Source organism: Tachysurus vachellii, chromosome 9, assembly GCF_030014155.1.
Source record: "Tachysurus vachellii isolate PV-2020 chromosome 9, HZAU_Pvac_v1, whole genome shotgun sequence".
Lineage (NCBI taxonomy): Eukaryota > Metazoa > Chordata > Actinopteri > Siluriformes > Bagridae > Tachysurus > Tachysurus vachellii.
In genome coordinates this window covers 6,299,805-6,324,821 of record NC_083468.1, presented here as the reverse complement: position 1 = coordinate 6,324,821, position 25,017 = coordinate 6,299,805, and the positions used below count along the sequence as shown (strand labels likewise).

General features: G+C 38.6%; 2 protein-coding genes across 6 annotated transcripts; both read right to left on the bottom strand.

Moving 5' to 3' along the window:
* Positions 1-227: 227 nt before the first annotated feature.
* clasrp (CLK4-associating serine/arginine rich protein) lies at positions 228-11,480 on the bottom strand. Of its 4 annotated transcripts, none has more exons than XM_060877469.1 (21): positions 11,321-11,480; positions 9,972-10,111; positions 9,340-9,437; positions 8,620-8,721; positions 7,563-7,642; positions 7,385-7,469; positions 7,141-7,280; positions 6,816-6,912; positions 6,504-6,582; positions 6,286-6,359; positions 6,152-6,193; positions 5,868-6,050; positions 4,636-4,920; positions 3,839-4,018; positions 3,652-3,691; positions 2,679-2,739; positions 1,812-1,870; positions 1,687-1,733; positions 1,071-1,159; positions 958-982; positions 228-848 (listed from the first exon to the last, which is right to left on the bottom strand). In XM_060877469.1, exons 2-21 carry the CDS (start codon positions 10,068-10,070, stop codon positions 806-808), a joined length of 1,908 nt encoding a protein of 635 aa, XP_060733452.1. In that variant the 5' UTR covers positions 10,071-10,111; positions 11,321-11,480; the 3' UTR covers positions 228-805. The 4 variants fall into 4 exon arrangements, 3 of the variants coding, with proteins under 3 accessions (XP_060733452.1, XP_060733453.1, XP_060733454.1); XM_060877470.1 differs by having other exon boundaries at positions 9,972-10,114; positions 11,321-11,479; XM_060877471.1 differs by having other exon boundaries at positions 9,972-10,108; positions 11,321-11,472.
* A 3,739-nt stretch (positions 11,481-15,219) lies between these two features.
* On the bottom strand, positions 15,220-24,412 carry siae (sialic acid acetylesterase). 2 transcript variants are annotated; one of them, XM_060877467.1, is made up of 10 exons: positions 24,310-24,412; positions 23,261-23,422; positions 22,828-22,982; positions 22,574-22,712; positions 21,439-21,646; positions 18,151-18,242; positions 17,941-18,074; positions 17,341-17,492; positions 16,632-16,818; positions 15,220-16,542 (listed from the first exon to the last, which is right to left on the bottom strand). In XM_060877467.1, exons 1-10 carry the CDS (start codon positions 24,407-24,409, stop codon positions 16,297-16,299), a joined length of 1,575 nt encoding a protein of 524 aa, XP_060733450.1. In that variant the 5' UTR covers positions 24,410-24,412; the 3' UTR covers positions 15,220-16,296. The 2 variants fall into 2 exon arrangements, with proteins under 2 accessions (XP_060733450.1, XP_060733451.1); XM_060877468.1 differs by having other exon boundaries at positions 24,314-24,363.
* Between the last annotated feature and the right edge of the window lie 605 nt (positions 24,413-25,017).

Here is a 25,017-nt window from a genome sequence, read left to right as displayed (position 1 = left end):
TATATCGGTATCTAAGGAGATCATGAACCTTTCAATTATTTATTTTAATATGGCAGTGTTTTGAATGCTGAACTGCGCCATCTGGCGGAAATAAAAAAAATAAAGATTTGGGTAAAAAAAAGGAAGTAAATGAAATTATTATATTAATAGAATACTACAGGTACGTCATACCTGGTTAGTCCTGGATTTAGTAGTAAAACAACGACAGTCTTCGGGTAGATCGGTCATACTTTGAAAGCATTTTATTTAAGCGTTTCAGAATTGAGCATATTGCAGTCTATTCTGGGTAAAACAGCACTGGCGTTGACTGATATTTACAGTGTGAGTGAAATTCAGAGACATTCTTGGATGAATATATTGTATACAAAGGTGAGTCTGGGTCTTTAATACACATTTATGTTCCTTTTAGACAATTCTCATTTCTGTGATGGGAAAAGTCGATCAAAATGTACAAAACAGACCGGACCGAGTTAATCCTATATACACCTAACCTCTCTGCAAAAGCAATTCACATTCATAAATGGACTTTTTACTCCATGAGGAGAATATTCTTAAGAGGTAAGATATTTCTGTACCTCTGTATTCTCTGATGAGTAACAGGACAAGAGAGAAAAATGCGTGTTTGTTGAAATCAGACATTCACTTATATACCACAGGGTATTCTGACCTTAAAATAGAAGGCAGGGCTAGGAGCCAGATTACTTCTAACTACCCGTCAGTTTTCTTTTCATATATGTGCCTTAAATAGTCTGCCTGTTTGCTTCTTCCTAAGTCCACGGTCCTCTCACAGTAACTGGATTGGTGTTCAGTACCGATAGTATGGACTCCTTGATCTGGATCGGGACCTCCTGAGGGAAAAATAAAAAGTAGATTTTAGCTTAAAATAAATAAATAAATAAATAATACATGACTCCAACGGTATTAACTTGTATTAAGATCTGATGCAAGTTCACCTACCTTCTGTATGAGCCATAATCCCGACCTGTAAATAGGTTTAGGATTAGAATCAAACGAAAAAAATATGACAGTTGAAATTATGGCCACAGTTAGAGGTGTGTGCAATTACTCACTGTATTTGGAATTGGGTGAAGGCGAGCGACTTTGGCGGCCATACTGCCTTTCCCACTCGTCCCTCTCTTTCTCTCTCCGCTCTCGCTCCCTACAACACAAAATGCTCATTAGGTTACACACGCGGGGAAAGGCATCTAAACCTGTGCTCGCTCTAGCAATGTGACAAGCAACCGTTTTCAATGTACACGTTTGAGATTAACCCACAATTTCAGTAACATCATAACACTATGAACGGAGTACAAAATGTGCACAAACATTACAAAGCTTGGAAGCAAATAGAAGAGCTTTTTGGCACAAACAGCCTGGCACATTTATGTAGCTAGTAAAGTTCGATTGCTTTTCTAATTTGCCAGTAAAGTTAGTATGATATACAACAACACCGAATATGAAAATTCAACAAACACTTTTATTGCCGAATAACTGTATTAATTAATTAATGTTTAAGTAGCCAAATGAACTATATATAGCTAGTATTGTTTCTCTCCAAATAAATAAATAAATAACACGAAACACTGCATGTACAGTAGGTCAACAGTAGTGGTCACTACACAAGACAAAGATGAGAGTGGCTTGTCTCTTGATAGTGTGAATGCAGGATTACAAAAGACACCTTACTTCATGCGAATTTTGCGTGCCATTGCTCTCAGCACTCCTTCTCGTTCCTAAGCAGAGATGAAGTCATCAGTGTATGTTAGAAAACAGTCAGTCGCATGTTTCTACTACTAAAATCAGATACTCACCTGCCGCTTATGCTCCTGTTGCTGGATTTTAACCTGTGCTGCCTTCTTATCCGCCTTGCCTGTAGAGTCAAACACAGTATGAGAGCTTAAGACACTCACTACTGATGGCTCTTTAGCGTTAAAAAATTGGTATGTGGTAACGCTGTGCATACACATACTACATACCAAATACATGTAAGTATAAATTATAAATATTCTGTAGCAGGAGAACCTGAACTTGCAATATTCTGGAAAGTTACTAAGACACTGAAACGTGATCCATTAGTGGCATGTGCGAAAGGATTAGGTTTTGTCTTCCTTTTACACGAGATATCCAGATGAAATTCTAGGACAATGGACAAGGACTTCCAACAGTTTCCCCTCAGTTTTTCAATAGAGGGATGATTGTGGCGCACGGTTTTAACACGGTGCAGATGTACGTCTGAAGTCATCACACGTTCACCATTGAATAATTGAATAATATAATTCAGCTTTCTTTTGGCAATTTACAGTAGTCAATCCACTCACTGAAAACCTGTGATAATGTGAAACTGCACACAAGCAGTAAACTCAGCACAGTATTAAACTGGGGTCCCTGGAGCTGTGAGACCGCAGTGTCACCTGTTGTGTCACCGTGCCTCGTCTGAAAGAGTTGTATCTTTAAAACACTACCGTACTCCATCATTTTCATGAATATTTTATCAACTAGTCATATTGCTCAGTGTCAAGGTTAAAAAAATGGACAATGTTAAAAAAAAAAAAGGCTTAAAAAATATTTTTTAAGCATGTATTTCATTTTTAATCCCAAGTGATTTAACAGATTGCATTTTCTAATCATCATCTCATAACCTGCATGTGTCAGCACAAAATGAAGGGTGCGAGACTCACACTGCTTGTTGAGGGCCTTCTGCATGCGCAGCTTCAGCTTCTCTTGGGGGGTCAACTTGGGCTGTAAGGGACATGCTGTTATAAGAACACTGTGCCAGAGAACATCTCGAGAAACGCAGGGGAGATTGTATAATACTATAATAGGGCTTACATAAGGGAACAGATCTTGATGATAACCACAAGCTGCATGTGTATGTTTTCTACTCAGATTTGGTTATTAACACACAGGAAAAAGGAGAGAGTGTTTATATCACACAGTACATGTAAAAGAGCTGCAGAATAGCAGAAGATAATTTACAACAGCACTGGCCTTCTTTTTGCCTCTGGTATGTCGGCGCTGCGGGTGTGTGAGGGAGTGGCTGATTTTGCCTTTCTTTCTTTCTTTCTTTCACGTTAGCGGTCAACAACAAAACATCTTTATCTTTTTGCTGCCATCGTACAGTTTAACTGAGAGACTACAGAAACAAGGACAGTGGGAACGTGTGTATACATGCATGCAAGTAAGTAGTGTTGCACTGCCTGTCCCAGCGTGCCCCACTGCTGAGGCTGGAGTACCGGGGTTTCCTCGCATAGCTGTTTAACAAAACACTTTTCTTTCCACATTTTTACACAGGTTGAGAACACAAGCAAACAGTCTTTTTCTGTTCGTGTTAGGACTCATTTGACCGCTCTTGAGCTCTCAGATTATACATAATAAGAGTTAAGACAGGTTTAGAAATAGATGCCCTTGAAAAGACCACTGTGTTCTGGGAACAGAGGGCACTGTGGTCGATGGGTGCACTGGCAGAGCTGATCACCATGGAGACAGCTAATCTAATGACATTTCAAATGAGATCGGAAGCTCTCTGAGGAGCCAGGGACTGAATGAGGTGGGTGGGTGCCTCAGAACTGATTGTCAACTGTATCAGCCTGTCAGGAGTGAGGGAGGCGTAGTCTTTAGCAACAAAATGAGCCATATCAAATTCTTACTGACTTTGGCAGCTCCCGTCTCTTTACCACCCGGAGTTTCAGGCCTGAAAATTTGAGACAAAGACAATTTGTAAGGGGCTCTGCTTATACATATTCTAAAAAGCATCAATCCTAAACCGTTGTAAAGGATTATATCATTAGTGTCTAGAATAATGTTATTAAAGTATGGCTGAACTACAGAAATGACATACTTTCTCTGTTTATCAGGTACAGCAGTGGCGGCAGGATGGGCAGAGCGAGAGGAAGGGGAGGGGCTGTGACTGGCAGGAAGTGAGCGAGATGGGCTTCGGCTGCTGCTGGCACCTCTCTTGTACCCAGAACTCCGGCCACCACGGCGACCACGATCACCTGAGCGAGAGCGAGACCGGGACCTACAAAAATTTGTGTGTGGATAAAGAGAGAAAAAAAAAACAAAAAAAAAACACTGACCTTATTTTGCTGAAAAGATCAAATGAGTATGTTAAAACTGCTTTCTTGGAAATTAACGTGATAGAACAGCTTCCATGGGACAAATGGATGTCAGAGTTGCAAATGCAAACTAATAAAAATAAGCCGATATCTTATGCTACACAAACTGTCATGAAAACAGTACTGTACAATTTGATTAAAACCATTTCATAGATTTTGGTCTCACAATTCAGTGCACCATTATCTGATCTCTTCCTTGCTCTCTATTTTTTAACAACACATTTTGACATGTGATATACGAAAAATAGTTAGGGAACAGTAGACAGTATGTATATGTGCAAGCTACCACAAAAAGCAAAATGATTATGTGTAGATCTCCATTATCAGATAAGTGCTATAAAATGATCAAATTAAGTTTGTTAGTTGTTTATTTAATTTGCATACATTAAAGTAAAGGATGTAAGAACACAGTAAAGAAAGATACCTGCACACATGTTTTATATTCTGGTTAAAAGTTTAATCAGGTGTAAAAAACACCTTGTCTTTTACGCCATGTCCATTTATCTGCAATTCCTCTCACCTGGTTCTTCTCCGTGATGTGTAGTGCCTTCCTCTATCTCTGTCCCTGTCTGTGGAGCGAGAGCGCGTTCTCTCGTACCTTCTCCTAGAGCTGCTTCCTCGTCTTCCACGTTGCCATGACCGAGAGTGCGAGCGGTTGCGGGAGTGTGAGCGGGAACGGCGTCCATCTCTATCGCGGCCTCCGTGTGCACGCCTACTGCGCCGGGACCGCGAAGAAGAACGAGATGAGTGTCGTGATGAAGAACGTGAGGAGGAGGAGGACCGGCTGGAGGAGGAGCGTCTCCTTCTGGACAGACGGAAAAACACCAACATGCAAAGTGTTTAAAGAGCTCTATGACAGTCTATAATACGAAAACATGTACTTTGTGTCATGGTACATGCTATAGACTGGCATCTCAGGAACAGATGAAGTGGTTAGGATTAAAGCGCTATTTAAGCAGTGGTACAGTGATTGTATTTCATTTTTTTGTAACTTTAGGTTTAATATGGGAGAACAAAAAAAAAAACTTACAAATACACTATATGGCCCAAGTATGTAAATGATACTTGTCAATCACATGATACTGTAAATGATACTGATCAATCACACCCATAAACACTTGTTTAACATCTCATTCCTGCCTATATGTTGAAAGTATGAGTGTGACTGTGGTAATTGCCCAGTCACTCACAAGAGCACTAGTAAAATCAAGCACGGATGTCAGACAAGCAGCCCTGGGGTGCACCTTCCATTCCAGTTCATCCCAAAGGTGTTTAGTGGGATTGAGGTCAGATCACTCGAGTTTTTCCACTCCAACCATAGCATGCTTTGTGCCTGGAGCATTGTCATAATGGATCGTGTTTAGGCCCCTTAGTTCCAGTGAAGGAAAAGCATAAAAGTACAGCATATAAAGGCATTCTGAACAATTGTGTGCTTCAAACCTTTGGGATCATAGACGTGATGATCAAGTGCCCACATACTTATGGCCATATAGTGTATCTGTGCTCTAGCCCTGAGCCTTATAATATAAAACTGCTCTGTCTTTGTTTCCGTGATTACTTGACAAAGCCCTCACACACAGTCTAGCTGTGTGTTTGTATCAGCCAAACAGTAGGCACAAAACCTAAGCTAAAGCTCCTGACCTGACATTAACAAAACCACCCAAATGATATCATGGTGCAACACGCATAAAACTGACAGGAGAAAACATCCAACAGAAAGCCAGGGGGAAACAGTAAAGGGAAGTTACCGACCGGGAGCCCCTGCTATGACCTGCAGGGTTGGAAGGAGCATGGGTTGACTGGGCAGTAGGTGGGGCTTGTGCAGCTGCAGTGCCCTCGTCTTCACTGCCCCCAAAACTGGTGATGAAGGTGATCTTTTCGGCACCTGGAGAGCGCGAGTGAGAGCGTGACTCTGAGCTTGACTCAGACTGAGGCCTGTCACAGGTGAGAGAGGGAAAAGAAAAGAAAGGAATTAAAGAGGAGTTCTCCAGCCATGTCCCTGTTTTGTAGGTAAATAAACAAATCCTTACACTCACCGCTTATAGGGGTCATAGGTCGGACTGTCTCGCCTGGCATAACTGCAATTAAGCATGAATTGTGAGTGAAGAGTGGTGAAGCAGGTGACCGTTATAGCTTTGATGTTGGTGATGCAATACTTATACTGACTTACCTTGGAGGGCTGATTTGTCGGCCTTTCATATACTTTTCTCTGAACTCTCTCCTCTGTCTGCGTGAGCGCCGGCCCTGACACACACACACACACACACACACACACATTTGAATATCATCTGAATAACACACACTGGCTACCAGCCAGATGCCCATACATGCAACATTACTAAAGGGCCTTCCAAGTTACACTAAGAGAATAACTGGTTTTGTTCTTACTGAGTACATAGCCTTCTCTGCCTCCAGCGCTTTGGCATGCTTTATGGCCTCCACTTCCTCCTTGTCCTTTCTCAACATCCTGCCACAAAAGCACGTCAGTTATTCGGCCTGCCATATGCACACCACACCATTTCACGGTTATATCTTATCAATAAATCCATCAAGAAGCTAAATAATGAGTTTAGATCAGTTTTCACTGATCAAGCATTCCACTGAACAAGGGTGTCTTAAGGTAATAATATGTATCAGGTGTTTTGAAACGGCAAAAACTGGCATTGCCAAAATAAAATGAAATGTCAACAACTAACAGACCAGACAAAGTCTCCTTCCGCCATGCCATAAGGAGTGGCCATCTTGTTCAGCTCCATCACCTGCTCTGGGTTAAGTTCGTCCACATCCACCTCGACATCTAGTAAACAAGATTACAAATACACGCTTCAGCATTCCTGAACGTAATACTCCAGATCTAACTACACATTTAGTGAACGTTTAGCCACCGAACCATTAAGTAAAAATTAACCGTTAACCATTAACCGTATTTTGTCCTGTGTTTTCTGAAATTTAACTAATTCTTTTTTTCTTCTTCTGATACAATTGTGCTCTTTAAACATAAAAGTACAATTGGAATGAGACACACCGATATCAGGAATGACTTCATCCTCCTCAGACTCGCTATTCTCAGAGTTATCCTCATCCCCTTTATCTGACCGTGCGTCAGTTTCCGTGACTGTACTGTCCTCATACGTGTAGCCAATCTGAGCCTTCTTTTCAGCAAGCCTTAGAGATAAAAAAAAATATATATTATTATATAAACAAACAATGAAGAATTTCCTTCCGATTTAAACGTATACAACCATAACATCTCAGGTAGCTGTGCTTACTTTTTCTTTTCATCCTCATTTGGTTTCTGCAGGCCACCATACAGCTCATCCACATATATCTGATACAAACACTGCTCCTCAGAGACTATGAAAAAGACAGCATTAGCTTACACATGCAGTTCCCACAAAACTCTATTATAAGACAGTAATGCTCAAACCCATAGAAAGTCTCACTCACTGCTAGCGAAGTCATTCTGCACCAAGCCTCGGTAACGTTCGTAATTACATTTCCTCTCCTCACTCTCCTGCTCTGGAGTCCTGCAACCAACAACACTTATTAAATGAGCAGGAAATACTCAAACTCTGTATATTAAAACAAATAAATAAAGAAAATACATCACTGATTAGAACAAGGTTGACTTTACAATTCTAGATTTAGTATTTCTACAATACAATGCGCTAAGCACCCTGTGTTCTTCAGTCTTACCCTCATGTTTATCTTGGACAGCAAAGGTTGCTGCACACCTTGCACACCTCCCATGATAAGTAAAGTTGTGCAGTCTCTTTCTGATTATAGATTCATGCACTTTGACATCAACTGTAGCAAGAGCTTGCTGTAGGTCCCGTGATGATATTTTAGGGTTTATGTAGAATACTTTAAGCATCTTGCAGTCTGCTCTTGGGGTGAATTAACTTGGACAGCCTGAACTGGCCATGTTGTTTGAAATGCACTCAACTTGTAAATGACTTTCGGACAGTAGAATGGCTGATTACAAATTTCTTTGAGATCTTATTATATCCCTTTTCCAGACACTTAAGCATCAACAATCTTTTTTCTGAAGGTCACAGTGAGCTCATTGAATCTCACTTCAATGACTAAGAGCAAACCAAACTAAATATCTAAGGTTTAAATAAATCGAGACTTCTTCAGAGTCCTCTGTAACAACGTTCTAATAATTTGCACCTGCTGTGATACACCTGTAGGTCATTTTATCCCTTACGTTTTTCCTCAAAAGAAATTGGATATTTTTTTCAATTACATTTTACAGATCATTTAAGACTCATCATTAAGACAGATCAATAAGAGTTTTCTTTTATTTGTTTAGTTATATTACTTGAATCTTGTAATATTGGTAGAACAAAGATCAACTGTCCATTTGTTTGACTATTAAAAAAATAAATTTCATCTGATGTTCTGATTTTTTCACATTTCAGCCAAAATAATGATTAGTTTAAGGGACTGTTGGCCCATTTAAATGTAATGCATGAAATGACACAAATGAAACGTGACTTACGTGGTGCTCATGAGTGAAGGTGTATAAGGAGGTACGTAGTCCAGGTGAGCCCTCACATCAAACCTGTCAATCATATTGTTGGTGTCTCCCTGCCAAGGCATCCTGAAAATAAAATGTAATTCAAAGTGATTCTAACAAATAAGTATACATTCTTACAGTATGCAGCATGACAAACTATAGAGGTGTGGATAAAATGCTAAATTTATCAGACAAAATCTCCAGTGTGCTACCGAGTTAAATGCTTTGGATGCCCAGAAAAGTAGCTTAACTCAGTAAGCATTTAACTCGATTTTAGTGCATTAATACAGACAGACAACTATATGAATCACTTGTAGGGCACGACTTGGTCACATTCGTTACCCTTTTTAATAGTCTAAAACACGTTCCCATAAGACAAGTCAGGAAGTTATGGGCCACTATATTGACTACAACTGTATTGTTCTCTTATTGCATGAACTAAATATTGATCAGCATCATTTTTTTCTCTCAAAACGATTAACCATGAGTTGACTACTACTCATAAATGCCATAAGGTATTCGCATATTGCATAAGTGTCCAAAATTCTAATTTACTGAATCAACTTGTCCCCTGGGCAACCTTGCCTAAAAACACTAATAATACGGACACTTTATTCATGCCCTGTCCGGGCTACCAATTTGTCCATTCATGCTATAAACATGAAATAAAATTAAACGCAGCACAAAGTCCAAGTAACTCACATGTTAGCTGGACTTTCAGCAGCCAAGGCTACAGCCGGATCGAGGTGGATTTTATAAGCACGGCCGTGAACCTGCAGGAACTGAGCTGGGTCCTTTTTCTGCACAGGCAAAAATTTAGCAGGGATACAAAATGTAAAGCATGAATAAACAGCAACAAACTCTATTTACATTTCTTTTAGACATCAACTGCTGAGCTCAGTGATGGATAAGAAGACAGCAGCCTCTTTTACAGAAATGTACCTTACTAACACAACAACATTGCACATTTAAAAAAAACTGACATGGGCTTAATCTTTTAAAAACCTTGTTTGATGTTGGATTTTGTCATATTTGGGATAATATACATTCACATTTCTGGCATTTAGCAGACTCCTTAATCCAGAGTGACTTACAATTTATTTCAATTTATACAACTGAGCAATTGAGGGTTAAGGGCCTTACTCAGGCACCCAGCAGAGACAGCTTCGTGGACCTGGGATTCGAACTCATGACCTTCCGACCAGTAGTCCAACACCTTAACCACTAAGCTACCATGTCCCAATAATATGTGAGAATATGTTATCAAGTGCAAAATGAATAATTTACTAAATAGTATGTTAAGGATAATGAGTTAGAGCAGGAAATCTGCCTACAATTTTCTCATAGTATTCCCGCCTTCGTTCCCCACGGCGCTTGTAGTCCACCATCATGCCGCGCAATTTGCGCTCATGTTTGCGGGCCTCCTGCCACATGACAGCTCCGCTGGGGGTTGACACACGACGGGGCACGGCTGCTGCTGCACAGAGAGAAAGAGAAAACACGTTCATCTGATAATCACCTACTCATCCATCAATTAAGAGCCGAGTCAAACAGTTTGTGTACTCTTATTCCCAAAAAAAAAAAAAAAAAAAAAAAAACAATGACCAAAAGTGAATGTTAAGCACAACTCAAAGTACCAGTTTCTCTATGTTACATCCTCTTTACATCCTATAACATCTTTGGTCACCTGTAGGTTGACCAAAAGCTGCCTAGATGATCTGAAAGGAATCACGTACAGTTATAATATAATTATAACTGTACGTGATCCCTTTCATATCATTTTTGGATACGCTCTTCTTTCCCTTTCAATATCTGATCATGTTCAACTTTTGGATAAGCTCTTCTTCAAATTATGCCTGAGGATCGAAAGGTTCATGGAAACCTTTTTTCCTACTGGATCTTTTCAAACATTTTTCTCTGCTGATTTTTATCTTAAAATTTAAGATTTAGTTTCTTCACATGTTGCAGGAATGTTATAGGTTTTCTTTTTATATAAACCATGGAAGGAAATGTCTCACTTTCACACAACCAGAGAAATTAATCTCTCTTTCATTATAAATATATATATATATATATATATATATATATATATATATATATATATATATATACACATATATACATACACACACACATTTTTCTGTTGGAACCAGACATGCAACATTTAAGAAGAAATGTTGCATGTCTGGTTCCAATTGTTAATATTTCTATACAATCTATTGTCCAGCCTTTTATTATAATTACAACAAAGTCATTTCTCATGAAATACGCATCGATACTAGTTTTTAATCATCATAACACTATAATTCTGTAAGAGGAGCAGCTTGTGCACAATTAGCTGAGCTAGCTAGCGAGTTAGCTATTATGACGCGTTTCAGTGTATTTCAGCTAGCTTAGTTAGCCTAGCGTCTGCTCAATGTGGAAGCCACAATGATGGACTTTTTTACCTCACTAATTATTACGTTTCGGTATTTACGGCTTGCCAGCACCACAGTTAACTTTATCAAATATAAATTCGAACATTTAATCGTTTGTACATAGTTAACGTTAGCTAATATAATGCTAGACGCCTGGAATGCTAACTGCTAGCTAGCTAGCAAACATTAGCTTATACACAACCAGGCTGCTATGCAACACATTGCTTGATTTATTATTTTTTTTCGATGTGAGCGTTTGGTTTTACCTGTTGTTTCTTTCACTTATAGAAAGAAATTAATAAGGTATCCCCCCAAGCGTGCATATAAGAAAGACGCCGGAGCTAAAAAGTTATCACACCGCTTTGCCAGCGCATATAGTGCCTGCAATAGTGCTAGCTGTAGCTAACAGCTACGACGAACACCCCTCTGAAACATAATTGGTTCGTTCGAACTGACTGAGTGCCAACGTATTCTGGTCGCTACTATTCAGCTCACTGTCCTTGTTTTAGGGGTGTATGAATCTCAGTTCTGCACATATTCTCCTGTTGCTTAAAGAGTCACTGATTGCAATAAGCACGTTTATTACAACAGACTTAAACACATAAACGATTAAAGGAACATATATTTATTAAAAAAAGTCTTGTCTTTTAGTTAATCATGGAGTGAATAAAAGCTGATCCACCCCCTGACCCACAACCAATGGACCGTCCCAAGTGGAAATGGCTACAGGTTTACTGAAAGAGAATTTACATTTAGTCGTTTAGTTTATAACATGTTTATTCACTGGCCATTTTTTCTGTACACAAACACTATTTTGGAAAAGGTTATTGGAGGTCTGACCATCACAGCCACATGCGAACCTTCCCCAAACTTTTGAAGCAAAGTACACAGTAGAACAAAGCTTGACATTTTCCCTTCATGGTCAATGAAAGAGCCCAAAAACAATCCACCATGACAATATCTCTGTGTACAATGCAAGATCCATAAATACATGGTGTACCAAGGTTGGTGTGAAAGAACCGGCTTGGTCTAGAAACCTGAACGTAACCCCACTGAACACCTTTTGGAATGAACCAGACATCCTCATCCAACATTGTTGCCTGACATTACTACTGCCTGGTAGATAAATGGGAAAAGGTCAACTATTTACCACAGCCATGCTCCAAAATCTATTGGGAAGCTAGATTCCATCACATCTAGACCTTGTGAAATAAACCAAAGGAACCATCATAGTCCACCACAGACTATATCTTATTTGGGGGTTTCACCAGTTGCAGCAATTATTCAATTCACTTTCAATTCAATTCAAATTTATTTGTGTAGCGCTTTTTAGAATTGACATTGTCTCAAAGCAGCTTTACAAAACATAAACATAGAACAAAAGGTTATTATAAAGAATAATATGAAGATTAATATCATACAAAATTCAAGATTAATATTAGATATATTTACATGTGTTTGAATTTATCCCCAGTGAGCAAGTCTGAGGTGACTCAAGTGACTGTGGGGAGGAAAAACTCCCTTAAATGGTAAAGGAAGAAACCTTGAGAGGAACCAGACTCAAAGGGGAACCTCATGCTCATATGGGTGACACTGGAGGGTGTGATTATAAATACACAGTCTGACAAATGTTGTATTGATGAGGAGGTTGTTGTCCTCAAAGACCACATGGAGTTGGTATCTCCTTTTTACTATAGTAGAGTCTAACTGGAGCTGGTAAATATCTAGATGCCTCAGGATCCTCACAGAGTCAGCCTCATCTCAATTATAATGACATGGTAGTGCTAGAAATGTTTGTTTCCCAGTTAATCTATTGTGCTAAGCAATCATATACATGATGTATCTATCCTACTGCAATGCATCTATGTATAAATGTATAGGGACACCGTAGGACCACATTGACCGGATATTATTTGGGAGCATATGTGTATTGTGTATATGTGTGACACTGAAATTATTCTTTATTCATATAGTATGCATTTATTTGTACAGCATTCTCCCTTGTTCCTTAAAGTGAGAAATGACAACACTATTATCATTATGTGGATGAAGACATAACAGGAATCAGTTACACAAGTAGTGTACTGGCTCAAGGCAACTTGACAACTATTACATTTTTTATTTGTTGAAATACTTTTACAACACATGTCACAACAAAAGTAGAATAGGGGGAATTATCTGCAGAATAGTATGACTTTTCTTTATGAATAAAGAAACGATGTATGCAGTGGTAGTGTAATATATGTGATGTACAGTATGCTGTGCACCATCTGGCTGAAGTAGTAAATGTTGATATGCCGATAATCCACAAAAGTCCAAGTTCTATGTGTTGTCTTGGTCGAGGGCTAGAATACCATGAGGAAAGAAGCTTTTCCTTATTCTCTCTGTGTTTGCACTCAGGGAGTAGAAGATCTTCCCTGGCTGTAACGGAAAGAAGTGCACATTGTTTGGTCTTCTTGGACTTGGTCCAGCACTGCTTGCTGTAAATAGACTGTAGGTCAGAGAGCTCAGTGAGGATGGTATGCTCAGCTGATTGCACAACCCGCTAGAGAGAGAGAGAGCTCTCCTATCCTGCTTGGTACTGTTCCCATTCCAGGTGGTAGCCTATGAAGTTGCAGGTGTAAAGGTTCCTTAGGACTGTAGAGTGTAGATTAGTTCAGAAGTCCCTTAAGCGTCTAAGGTGATAAAGGTGCTGACGGACTCACCAGGGTGTGTCACCATGACGTGACCTGCATGATCTGAACATCTGGGTATTTCTGATCACACTACTTTGGAATAAACATTGGTCCCATTACCAGCCTCTCTCTCTCTCTCTCTCTCTCTCTCTCTCTCTCTCTCTCTCTCTCTCTCGCTCTCTCTCTCTCTCTCTCTCTCTCTCTCTCTCAGTGTTTTCTCTTGAAGATGAAAAACTGCAGCTTTTTAAATAAATGCAAAAATGCATAACTCTTATTTGGAAGACTCTCTCATGACATAAAACTTAAAAGATCAGCTTTATCTCAAAGCGCTGACACAGACTGAAGTCTTCTTTCATAACAGTTAAGTAAACATCTTTCAGAATGCTTCACCAGAGCAATATTTCTTGTTAAATGCAACCGATTATTTTTCGGCTTAAATCCTGACCAACAGACAGACCAAGTCATAGATGCTTTTTATAGTAAATGAACGTAAATTAATTTTTATTATGAGTAATCAGATGCAAGAATTTAACACTGCTGTGGTGTTATACTAGGATTAACTCACGTTTTTGTACACCTTTGTAGGAAATGTTTCCTATTAAAAAGATTTCAGCAACTGTTCACTGATTTCCAAAATGTTTTTTTTATTTTTTGTGATTAAAAGAAGTTATTTGCTTTTTCTTCAGAGGTCACATGCTGTCCAACCTGTTCAGCCCAGGAGGAGCCAGTTTTAATGCAATGCTGCAGTGGGATTTGCAATATTTGTAAGCACATTATGAACATCCTGTCCAAAATGCATGTCAGCAAAAGTGTGAATGCTTTGTGGTCTGGGAGCATTAGAACTACAAGGTGAGATCAGACAGGCTATGAGAGTGGTTTAAGCAGAGCACAAACACAAAGCCAAATCATACAGAACTGTGTACCTATGAGCAGGAGAATCATTTAAGGAGCTAATGGTAGACTGAAAAAGGACCCAGATTAGAGCATGATTCTCAACAATGAATCTAGTTTTACTTTTAAAATCATGTTTCTTTTTATCCTTGAGCTGGATTGTTTCATATCAGCATGAAACGTTGAAGTGCACAAATTTCATTAATAGTGATGTCATTCTGGTCTGATTCTTTTCAAGGAATGTCCATGAATATTTCAAGATTATTTGTACTGGATCTTACCCAGTTTTCATGCAGGACTGAACAGACCACGTACAAGCTCCCGAGAGTGTATATCAGTTTAATCTGCAGGGTGGGGTATGAATCACAGGAGATCCTGTTGTACAGTCCTCCGCGTCATTGTGGTCACTCAGGAGGAGTTCCTAGGACACGATTCCCTCACCATTGCTCAGTATTTAGATTTCTGTCCAGGGAGTAAGAGGGTCTCACTGGATGTACAGTACATAATCTCTGCCCTAACTTAAAGCTCAAGAGTACGTAACTGTGTGCGATAAAAAAACAACACAGAGTCGATTTCTTTGGCAACTCATCACTTTATTTTTATTTGTTCATCAGTGTGAAAAGCAAGCCAACATGATTTGTTGTCATGCATTTGTGAATCATAAGATTAAATTTAATTGCTTTTATAAACATATATTTTAGCAATAAATTATATTTATACATTTATTCATTTTCTTTAAAACAAAATTATGATTTTATATTTACAATATTAATATTTGCATTTTATAACCTTTAGAAAATTCAGACACATAACCTTGCCTTAATGTGTTGACAATATTCCCACCTGCTGGATAATCATGGAGTAGCAGCTTAGACACCTGAAGTGTATTTTTAATTCAACCATTTATTTTTGGACTTTTCTTACGTTACGATGTCATGACCTCGATTTGGTAGCTTATGGCTTCATAAACTTGTTTGTAAACTGTCAGCTGAATGGAAAAGTTATGTATAGCATAAATTACATTTTTTAGTAAAGAGGATAAAAGCAAGTTCCTTCTCCCTTCTGCACAGTGTTTCACAGTGGTGGTCTAGATGCTAGATGCTAAAACCCCCATCTTAAACATTAAACAAGGGAAATCTGGCAATAATGGAGACAAGCTACACATATATGACCTTCATCAGCACAGTGCACCCAACCGATTGATTTGATAATGTGCTTTGATTATTAACTCATCTCTGAATACTGAAATTTCACAGCATAAATACTTTTGGAATGAAATCGCTGACTCTGAATATACTGTAGGCTATTATACACAGCTATATTTTGTATTAGTACATAATAAAAGTGTTTCTTTCGTCTCAATTTATTTTCTGTTTTTTTCTTTTACCTGCTACTTTTTCCCTCAGTACTCTTGTCGTGCCAATTTCTACCCACTAGCTTTTTCAAATCAGAATTAATTCATTAATTTAAACTGAGCTCTCAGGCAGTTCTTGAGTTTGAACTCAAAACCCTCTCTGTATCTTAATCCCTGACGGACTATCTGCAGAAAAATATCCAGCACTGACCAAGACATGCATTACTGTGATATTGACAGCAGTTTATCATGCAGCGTCTTAAAAACATTTGATTTCTTCCACATAATGTATGTGCGGAGGAAGAGATTTTATTGCGTGTCATCAGCTCAGTGTTGGTAACGTGTTAATAATAAACAGTGGTGCAGGTAAGATTCCGTCTGTGCTGTAGATGGGACATGCTTTAAAAGCGCACGGCCAGTCACTCCAAGCGTAACGTAAAGCAGTTACATTGCCGAGCGGACACTTAGCTATTGATAGCAGGACGTAATCTCTTCCCTGTTTCTTCATTGGGACAGGAATCCAGTGGGAATCGAAGTTACACTGTTTCTTCTCCTCTGAGCAGCAGATCTGTTTTTGAGGCAACACACAAGGTATCAAATAATGACTTATGAATAAAAATGATACATAATGCTGAATGACACAATTCCAAGTTGTACCTCAAAAATGTCACTGGAAAGTGTAGCTCTGATTTTTTGGTCATAAGTGACGTTTATGGTGGTGTTCTCAATCAGGACCTGTCTGGGAAAAGGACCCTGGAAGTTCACCCCTGTTTCCTCATAAGCTACAGCACGCGCACCCAGCACCAGCCTGTATGCCACATCCTGTTTATACCGTGGGTGAATGCTGCAAACACACACGCACACACAATTTTGCTCAAAATTATTTCCTGTTCTTCTGCTTTTAAGAGCATATAATACACCAACAAGACATAAGATTCCCCTTTTAAAGATGTTAGGAGATCACAGAATAATTATTACATATACAAAAAACACTATATACAATCAAATATGCAGAGTTTGTGTGTATACTTATCTATAAACACAAAAACACACATGCACAGATAGATAGATAGATAGATAGATAGATAGATAGATAGATAGATAGATAGATAGATAGATACTTTATTGATCCTGGAGGAAATATAGAGAAAAAATAAAATGATCACAGCATTGTATAAATCCCCCACAGCATGTGCAAATTAACTACAAATATTATTTTTTTAAAATATGAAATATAAAATGTCCAAAATATGCAGCAAGTACAGACAATTAAATACAGATAAAAAACTAAAATATTAAGTCACTCCTCAGTTTGTATGTATCCACCCTGCCATAGCTGAGAGACGTACAAACACACATACAGTACCTGCCAGAGGGTGAAGATTTGTCTGGCAAGTCCACAGCAACAGCCATAAAAGTTTTCTTCATGCGCTCATTTGGAACGAAGCCGTAGTCTGCTGTCTGGTGCCATCGAATCTCTTGGAAACCATCATGTGTGTCATTGCTATAGGTGCTCAGCTGGAAAGAGCAAAGTCAGGTTTAACATCAGAAGTTAAAACAAATATATGCTTTTTTTTGTTAGATCCTGTTCCTGTTTATAGCATTACACATTTAAGGAATTTGGCAGACGCCCAATGTCTTTTGAAATATTTTATACAACTGAACAATTGAGGGTTAAGGCCCCTGCCCAGGGACTCAGCAGTGACAGCTTGGTTGACCTGGTTTTCAAGCTCACAACCATCCTATCAGTAGTCGAAGCTGTTGCCATTTTTTAGTCATATCCTGAGTTTAATCCTGAGTAATCGCAACTTAGATGAAGATGTGAGAAGTTACTACAAGTTGAAACCTTGTCATTATTCTAATACTGACATTATCCTAATCACACCTTTCTATCAAAATGCAGCTTTTAACACTGCAGTGGTTTACAGCTATTGATCAAAGCTCCATGCTCAATTCCGCATGGTACCTGTACAAATCCAAACGGAAAATCTTGTGCCGTCTGGCCCCATGAGCCTGTATGGAATGCCATCCTCCAGTCATCAATCATTGCTGGGAAAGTGCATGAGTACTTGTCCTGGTTGTACTGGGCGTTGGCTTCACCTGAGAAACAGCAGGGCAAAGCTAAGCCATGGCACAATTTATTATATGGTGTGGTTCTTTGCATGAGAATCAATACCTTGGTACCATATGGCTCCTTTGATTGTCATGTTGAGCAGAGGGTGGATCATGGAATTCCATAACACTGTACTCTTCCACACTCTCAGATCACTTCACAGTGGACAGAATAATTAAGAATTAGCAATATATACTACTACCATATTAGCCACTCTCTTACAGTTGAGGCCAAAATTATTAGCCCCCCAGGAATTTTGGAACATTTTCCTAAAGATCTTTCCAATGTTTGCAGCATTGATAAAACTTGATATAATCAAACATTCGCCAGTGCTATTTAGTAGCTTTTGGTACATTTTGGAATATAAAATACATTTTTAGGCTTGCTTTATAATCAAATATAGTGAAAATGGGGTGGTCAAAAATATTTGCTTTCAAAACACACCCAATTAATCAATCAGCTTTCAAAACACACCTAATTAATCAATCAGCTTTCAAACCACACCTGTGCAGTCAATTGGCTTCCTAACAACACCTGGGCATTCAATCAGCATTAAAGGACTCCAAGGAACAGGGCACTTGAACACATTATTGGGAGAGACTACTTTTACTCACCATGCCAAAGACAAAGGAAATCAGTCTTGAGCTCAGAAAGAAGATAGTGGAGGCTCATGATAAGGGGGAAGGCTATACTGCCATTTCCAAGCTTTTCACAGTGTCTAGAACCGCCGTACGTTGCATCATTGCCAAGTACAAGGAGACAAATTCTGTAAGAAACAAACCTGGGCGTGGTCGTAAGCGCAAGATTTCAAGAACCCTGGAGAGGAAAATAGTCAGAGATATCAGCAAGATGCCCCAGACATCTGCCAAGATGATTGTTGCTGACCTGGCCTCTTCTGGAGTTGATGTTTCAAGGAACACAGTTGTGAGGGCTCTTCATCGTGGTGGGCTTCAGGGCCATCGTCCCAGAAGAACCCCTTTACTCAAACAGCGGCACATCACAGCTAGACTGAGGTTTGCCCGTGAACATTTGAAAGGTAAAGATGAGTTTTGGGAGTCTGTGCTTTGGTCTGATGAGACTAAACTGGAACTGTTTGGGCACATGGATGTTGCTTATGTTTGGCGAAGAAAGGGTGAGGCCTTCAACCCTAAGAACACAGTTCCCACAGTTAAACATGGTGGTGGGAGCATCATGCTGTGGGGCTGTTTTGCAGCTTCAGGCACAGGGAGCCTTGTTCGGGTGCATGGCATCATGAAAAAAGAAAATTATGTTGACATTTTGAGGGATAATATGCAGAAATCTGCTCGTAGTCTAGCCTTAGGTCGTCGCTGGGTCTTCCAACAAGACAATGACCCAAAGCATACATCGAAATTGGTCCAACAGTTCCTGAAGGATACCAAAACAAAGGTCCTGGAGTGGCCCGCACAGAGCCCAGACCTCAATCCTATTGAGAATCTGTGGCGAGTGCTCAAAGTGAATGTCCATGCTCGGAAACCACGTAATTTGGACCAGCTGGAGCAATTTGCAATGGAAGAATGGGCTAAAATCCCTCAGGAAACCTGTGCCAACCTAGTAAAGAACTACTCTAAGAGGTTGTTGTCAGTTGTGGCTCAGAAAGGGTTCACTATTGACTATTAATGACCGGGGGCTAATAATTTTGGACGTTTCATTTTTGCCCTTTCTTGTTTCAACTCACTATTTCAATTAAATATCCTAATCAAACTTAGTGGAGATTTTGTCTTTGTTATTTTGGAAACAAACACACTATAAAACACTTGTTGTTAATGGTCATTTCCATGGAGAAATCAAGAGTTTTGTCTAATTTCATAAGGGGGCTAATAATTTTGGCCTCAACTGTAAACTTAAAACTGTTATTCACCAACCGTTATAAATAAATGGGAAATAAACAAACGGAGCAATGAAACTTATAAAAAATAAATAAATAAATAAAAATCTTTATAAGGTTGTCAGTGTACACCAAACAAAATCACAGCTGCACAAACTTAGCTCGGCTGTTAGCTTAGCCATTAACACGAGACACCACAGGTCAGATTATGCTCATGTCCTTTTTAGAATCTAGTATTATTTATTTATTTATTTTTTAAAAAACTGGACCTTTATAAAAAAGGTAGATTTTCCGCAATTTTTTTTTATTTATGCAAATGAGATCTGCCTGAATAGATTTGCATACATTTGCATATTAAAAAAAAAAAAAAAAAAAAGAACTATTACTACTAGTTTTTAAATATTCAACCATTTATTTCATTCTGAGGAATCATCACAGCAATATGTTGGTGTAAAATTGTGTATTTATCGTTGAGTCTAATCTATATACAATGGACTATTATCTACTATCTTTAATAGAATCAACTATTATTCTATATTATATTAAAATAAAAAAAAATACATGAAAAAAATAATATTTCTCAGGATTGATCATGTTAAATTTCATGAAAGAAGGAAATTTATATTTTTGGTTGTGAAAAAAAAAATACATTGAGAAAAAGAGTTTTAAAGGAAATTCTCATGTAAAAAATAAAGTAGATGGAGCTTAAAGTTTAAAATTGAAGTTTAAAGTGGTCATGAGCCGACAGTGAAATGAACATGTTCTCTGATGAGATTTGCTGAATAAAATATATATTACAGATGCAATCCACACACCTGTAAAGAAAATCTATTAAAATCAATTCCACCTGTAGTAGTTTGCCCAAAGCCGAGCTCACACTGTGCGAATCGTCCATGATTTGATTGTCTGAGGCAAATTTTGAAAATCCTAAAAGATTTCTAGAATCCTAGGGTAAAATCTGTCTTTGATGGCTGGTTTGACATGGTTTAATGGCTGTTGCTATCAGTTTATTCCTCCGATGAAGTTCTGGCAGTTTCAGAAGATTTCAGATACTTACCTGCAGTGTGATGAGCTTCAAACCAAAACAAAACAACATAAACTAAATTAACGCTACAGATTGTATTTGTTTGTTGCTACCTGCTATATTAGTGAGAGAATGCGGGTCTGAACGTGTCATGGATTCATGACGTAAAACCTCGGACAAGTCTTCCTGTGCGTGTCTGATTTTGACGCGTCTTGAATGTCCTACATTCTGACATCATGACCGCTGGGGTCACTGTGACACGCTTGATCATGTTCCTACATTCTGACAAACAACAATCGTGAAGGATTATGAAAAATCCCACAGTGTGAGCTCAGATTTAAAGGTATTTGTAAAACAAAGCACACTGTACTATATATAATACAAGTCTGAATTTTGGGGGGTTTTTCTTACTCAAGATTTATAGCCTGGTAAATATTATAAAACTACTGAAAGCCCATACTGAAAAACACCATAAACTTACTTAGTGTATGATGATAAACTTGAATTCTTGGTAGATTCCTTCAGGCCACAGCTGTGAAGTGCTCTGACAGAGGACCAAGCTTCTACAGGCGTCCCGCCCCAACACGACTCCACCAACCCGATCGGATAGTTCAGGCTCTTGTAAAGGTAGCGGCCGAACAACCAACACACGGCTGAGAAGTGGGTGAAATCCTTTCCTCCAATTATCTCTATAATCAAACACAAAACAGAGAAGAAAGCAGAAAGGTTTGATCCATTATTGAATTATACAACAACAAATTTACAGCTCAGTGAACCTGAAAATGTATTTGTTAAACCAAAAGAAATTATACAGTGAGAGACAAGAACCTACGGACTACACGCAAGCATCTAATACGTACAGTATGAGAATCTATTACACACGTAGGTAAGTATTTTTTGTAATGACTGAAAAAACTGTGAAGCAATTTGGGAAACTGGATGAATTATAAATCATATACAAGTACAGCTGTGTTCACGATTATTACTATGAATCCATTGCAATTAATCTCTAGTCACTTTGCTCTTGGGCATTCTGTTTTAGGTACATAATCAACAACAGGGTGGTGTGATATAGCGAGATGCAAAGCAAATCATTTGATCTTGTCTTAAAGCAATTTAAAAGTGACATGATGCAATATTCTTTTATTTTTTTAACTTTAACTTCAGCATTATCTCTGCATTAACACCAGGGACTCCTAACAAGGCTACATAAATGTCTTGTAAAAAACAAAATCTTACCATATCTTTATCAAACAGTTTTACTCAAGCTACATAAGCTGATACTATACAAAACAATTTAGTATTAGACGCGGCACATTCGTTTAAACTTATGATTTGCTTTGCAGCTTGAACTATCGTCAGTGCTGTTGGTATTGAAAATGAAGCAACACCTTTCGACCAATCAGATGTGAGAATTTGATTTCCTGTGCAGTGTACTGTACATTTAAGTCTATAGAAACGTTTAGAAACATATGAATGTGATAAGCAACCAGTTCCTAGTTCTAGGATTTGTTTAATTGTTTCAGATAAGTTATTTTATCAGCAAGGAGTCAAAATCTGGAACCTCTTGATCTTATATCAAGTATATACAGAATATATAAAGCATATCTAAGTACCTGGTGTAGGACGGGACCATGGAACCTCCACACCTGCAAGGTCAGTCAACTCAACACTGCTCATCTCCAGTGCAGCCTGGAAGACCCTCACATTAGGGAAATTAGTGGCCATGGCAAGCTCTTCTGAGGCATTATAAACCTGTAAGAAATCCAGAATCATGTTTCTCAATGAAAGTATTTACCTTTAGCAGTTTTTGGCAGTATTCTGAGAGTATGATTTTTCTGTTTAGAGTAAAAGGAGAAGCAGCGGTCACCTGGCTGACTGTGAAAGCCATGTTGCTCTGGCCACCGCATAACCAAACATCTCCAAACAGAACGTCTGTGAGTACAATCTCGCTTCCTCTCTGAACAGCGGTCAGATTATATGGACCGCCAGCCTGAACCGGATCAAGAATCACCTTCCAAATGCCTATACAGAAGTAGTCTGTCTTATTATAGTTACCATTTTCAATCCACTTTATATTTATTAGCCTAATAAACAAGGGTAGCTAAAATAACACACGGGTCATCATAGAATAAAAACAAAATAAAAACAATTACATGTTACGCCAGTGTTTAACATCGAAAAGACCTTCATACATTTAAATCAGTAAAATAACACAGATTGCATTTAATGTACTATAGTACAAGTATTATAGTCTAATAAATGTTAACCAGTCGTTAACCAGTTGTTGTTTTGTTATTCACCATTGAAGACAGGAACAGATTTCACTTGTTTACTTTGTGGTCCTGCTAAATAAATCTCAACCAAAGCCCCGGTTGTGCCATATCCCCAAACCACGGCTTTCTCTGGAGCTCTTTGCAGGACCATATGCTCTCCATAATACGACGCAAATTGTAATCCATTCCCTGAAAACACAGATGCAAAGATGCAGCTTTCAATAAGTAAGTAAGCAAGCATGCGACACCAGGTAGCACTGCATTACAGCTCCAGGTGTCTATGTATATGTAGTTTCTATGCAGGTTCTCTACATAGTGTGTAGGAGTTTCCGCTTACTTCCCAAAAACATGCAAATACGTAAACTAATTAATATAAATTGTCATTAGGTCTGATTTGCGTAAGCAGTGACACCTGAATTTGGTCCTGTATATCCAGCACTGATAATGTTCCTGCTTTAATTCCTAAATGTTAATTCTCTCCGTCTGTCTTTCTTTCGTTCTTTTCTTTCTCTGTCTTTCTTTCGTTCTTTTCTTTCTCTGTCTGTCTTTCTTTCGTTCTTTCTTTCTTTCTCTGTCTGTCTTTGTTTCTCTGTCTGTCTTTCTCTCTCTGTCTTTCCTTTCTTTCTGTCTTTTCTTCCTTCCTTTCTTTCTTTCTTTGTCTTTCTCTCTCTGTCTGTCTCTCTCTGTCTTTCTTTCTTTCTCTCTCTGTCTGTCTTTCTGTCTGTTTCTTTCTCTCTCTCTCTCTCTCTCTCTCTCTGTGTCTGTCTGTCTCTCTGTCTGTTTGGTAGAACAACACCTTAACCACTAGGCTACAACATCCTTACATATACTATATATAGCAAAAATATATATATTTAAAAATATTGTCTAATGTCTAATAGTTACAAATTCTGTTAGAAGACTTCAGGTAAATAAATCTAACTGATCTTTGTAACATTTCCCTTAATAAGTGAAACAAATCACACTAATTTACACTGAACTCAGTTATACACCGACTACACAATGTAGCCTAAATGAAACAAAGGAGGTTCAATCATGTTTAGACATTAGTTCTACTACAGTATAACATATTTTACCTACTGACAATGCGATTAAAATGACAGCGAAATACGCCAAAGTCTTCATTGCTATACAAGCATCAAAACAGGAAGTGTTGAAATGCACGAGGTTTCGCATCACATTCAGGTAGGCGGAGCATAGAACAAATCCGGAAGTGCGGCTGTGTTTTAATCTGCATATAGAGTGGAGCATGTGGAGTGGAGCATGTACTGTACAGTGAAAAATGTACAGTGAAACATGCAGAGTGAAACATGTACTGTAGAGTGGAACATGTACAGTGAAACATGCAGAGTGAAACATGCAGTGTAACATGTAGAGTGAAACATGTACAGTGAAACATGCAGAGTGAAACATGCAGAGTGGAACATGTACAGTGAAACATGCAGAGTGAAACATGCAGAGTGGAACATGTAGAGTGAAACATGTACAGTGAAACATGCAGAGTGAAACATGCAGAGTGGAACATGTAGAGTGAAACATGCAGAGTGGAACATGTACAGTGAAACATGCAGAGTGGAACATGTACAGTGAAACATGCAGAGTGGAACATGTACAGTGAAACATGCAGAGTGTAACATGTAGAGTGAAACATGTAGAGTGAAACATGCAGAGTGGAACATGTACAGTGAAACATGCAGAGTGGAACAGTGGAACATGTACAGTGAAACATGCAGAGTGGAACATGTACAGTGAAACATGCAGAGTGGAACAGTGGAACATGTACA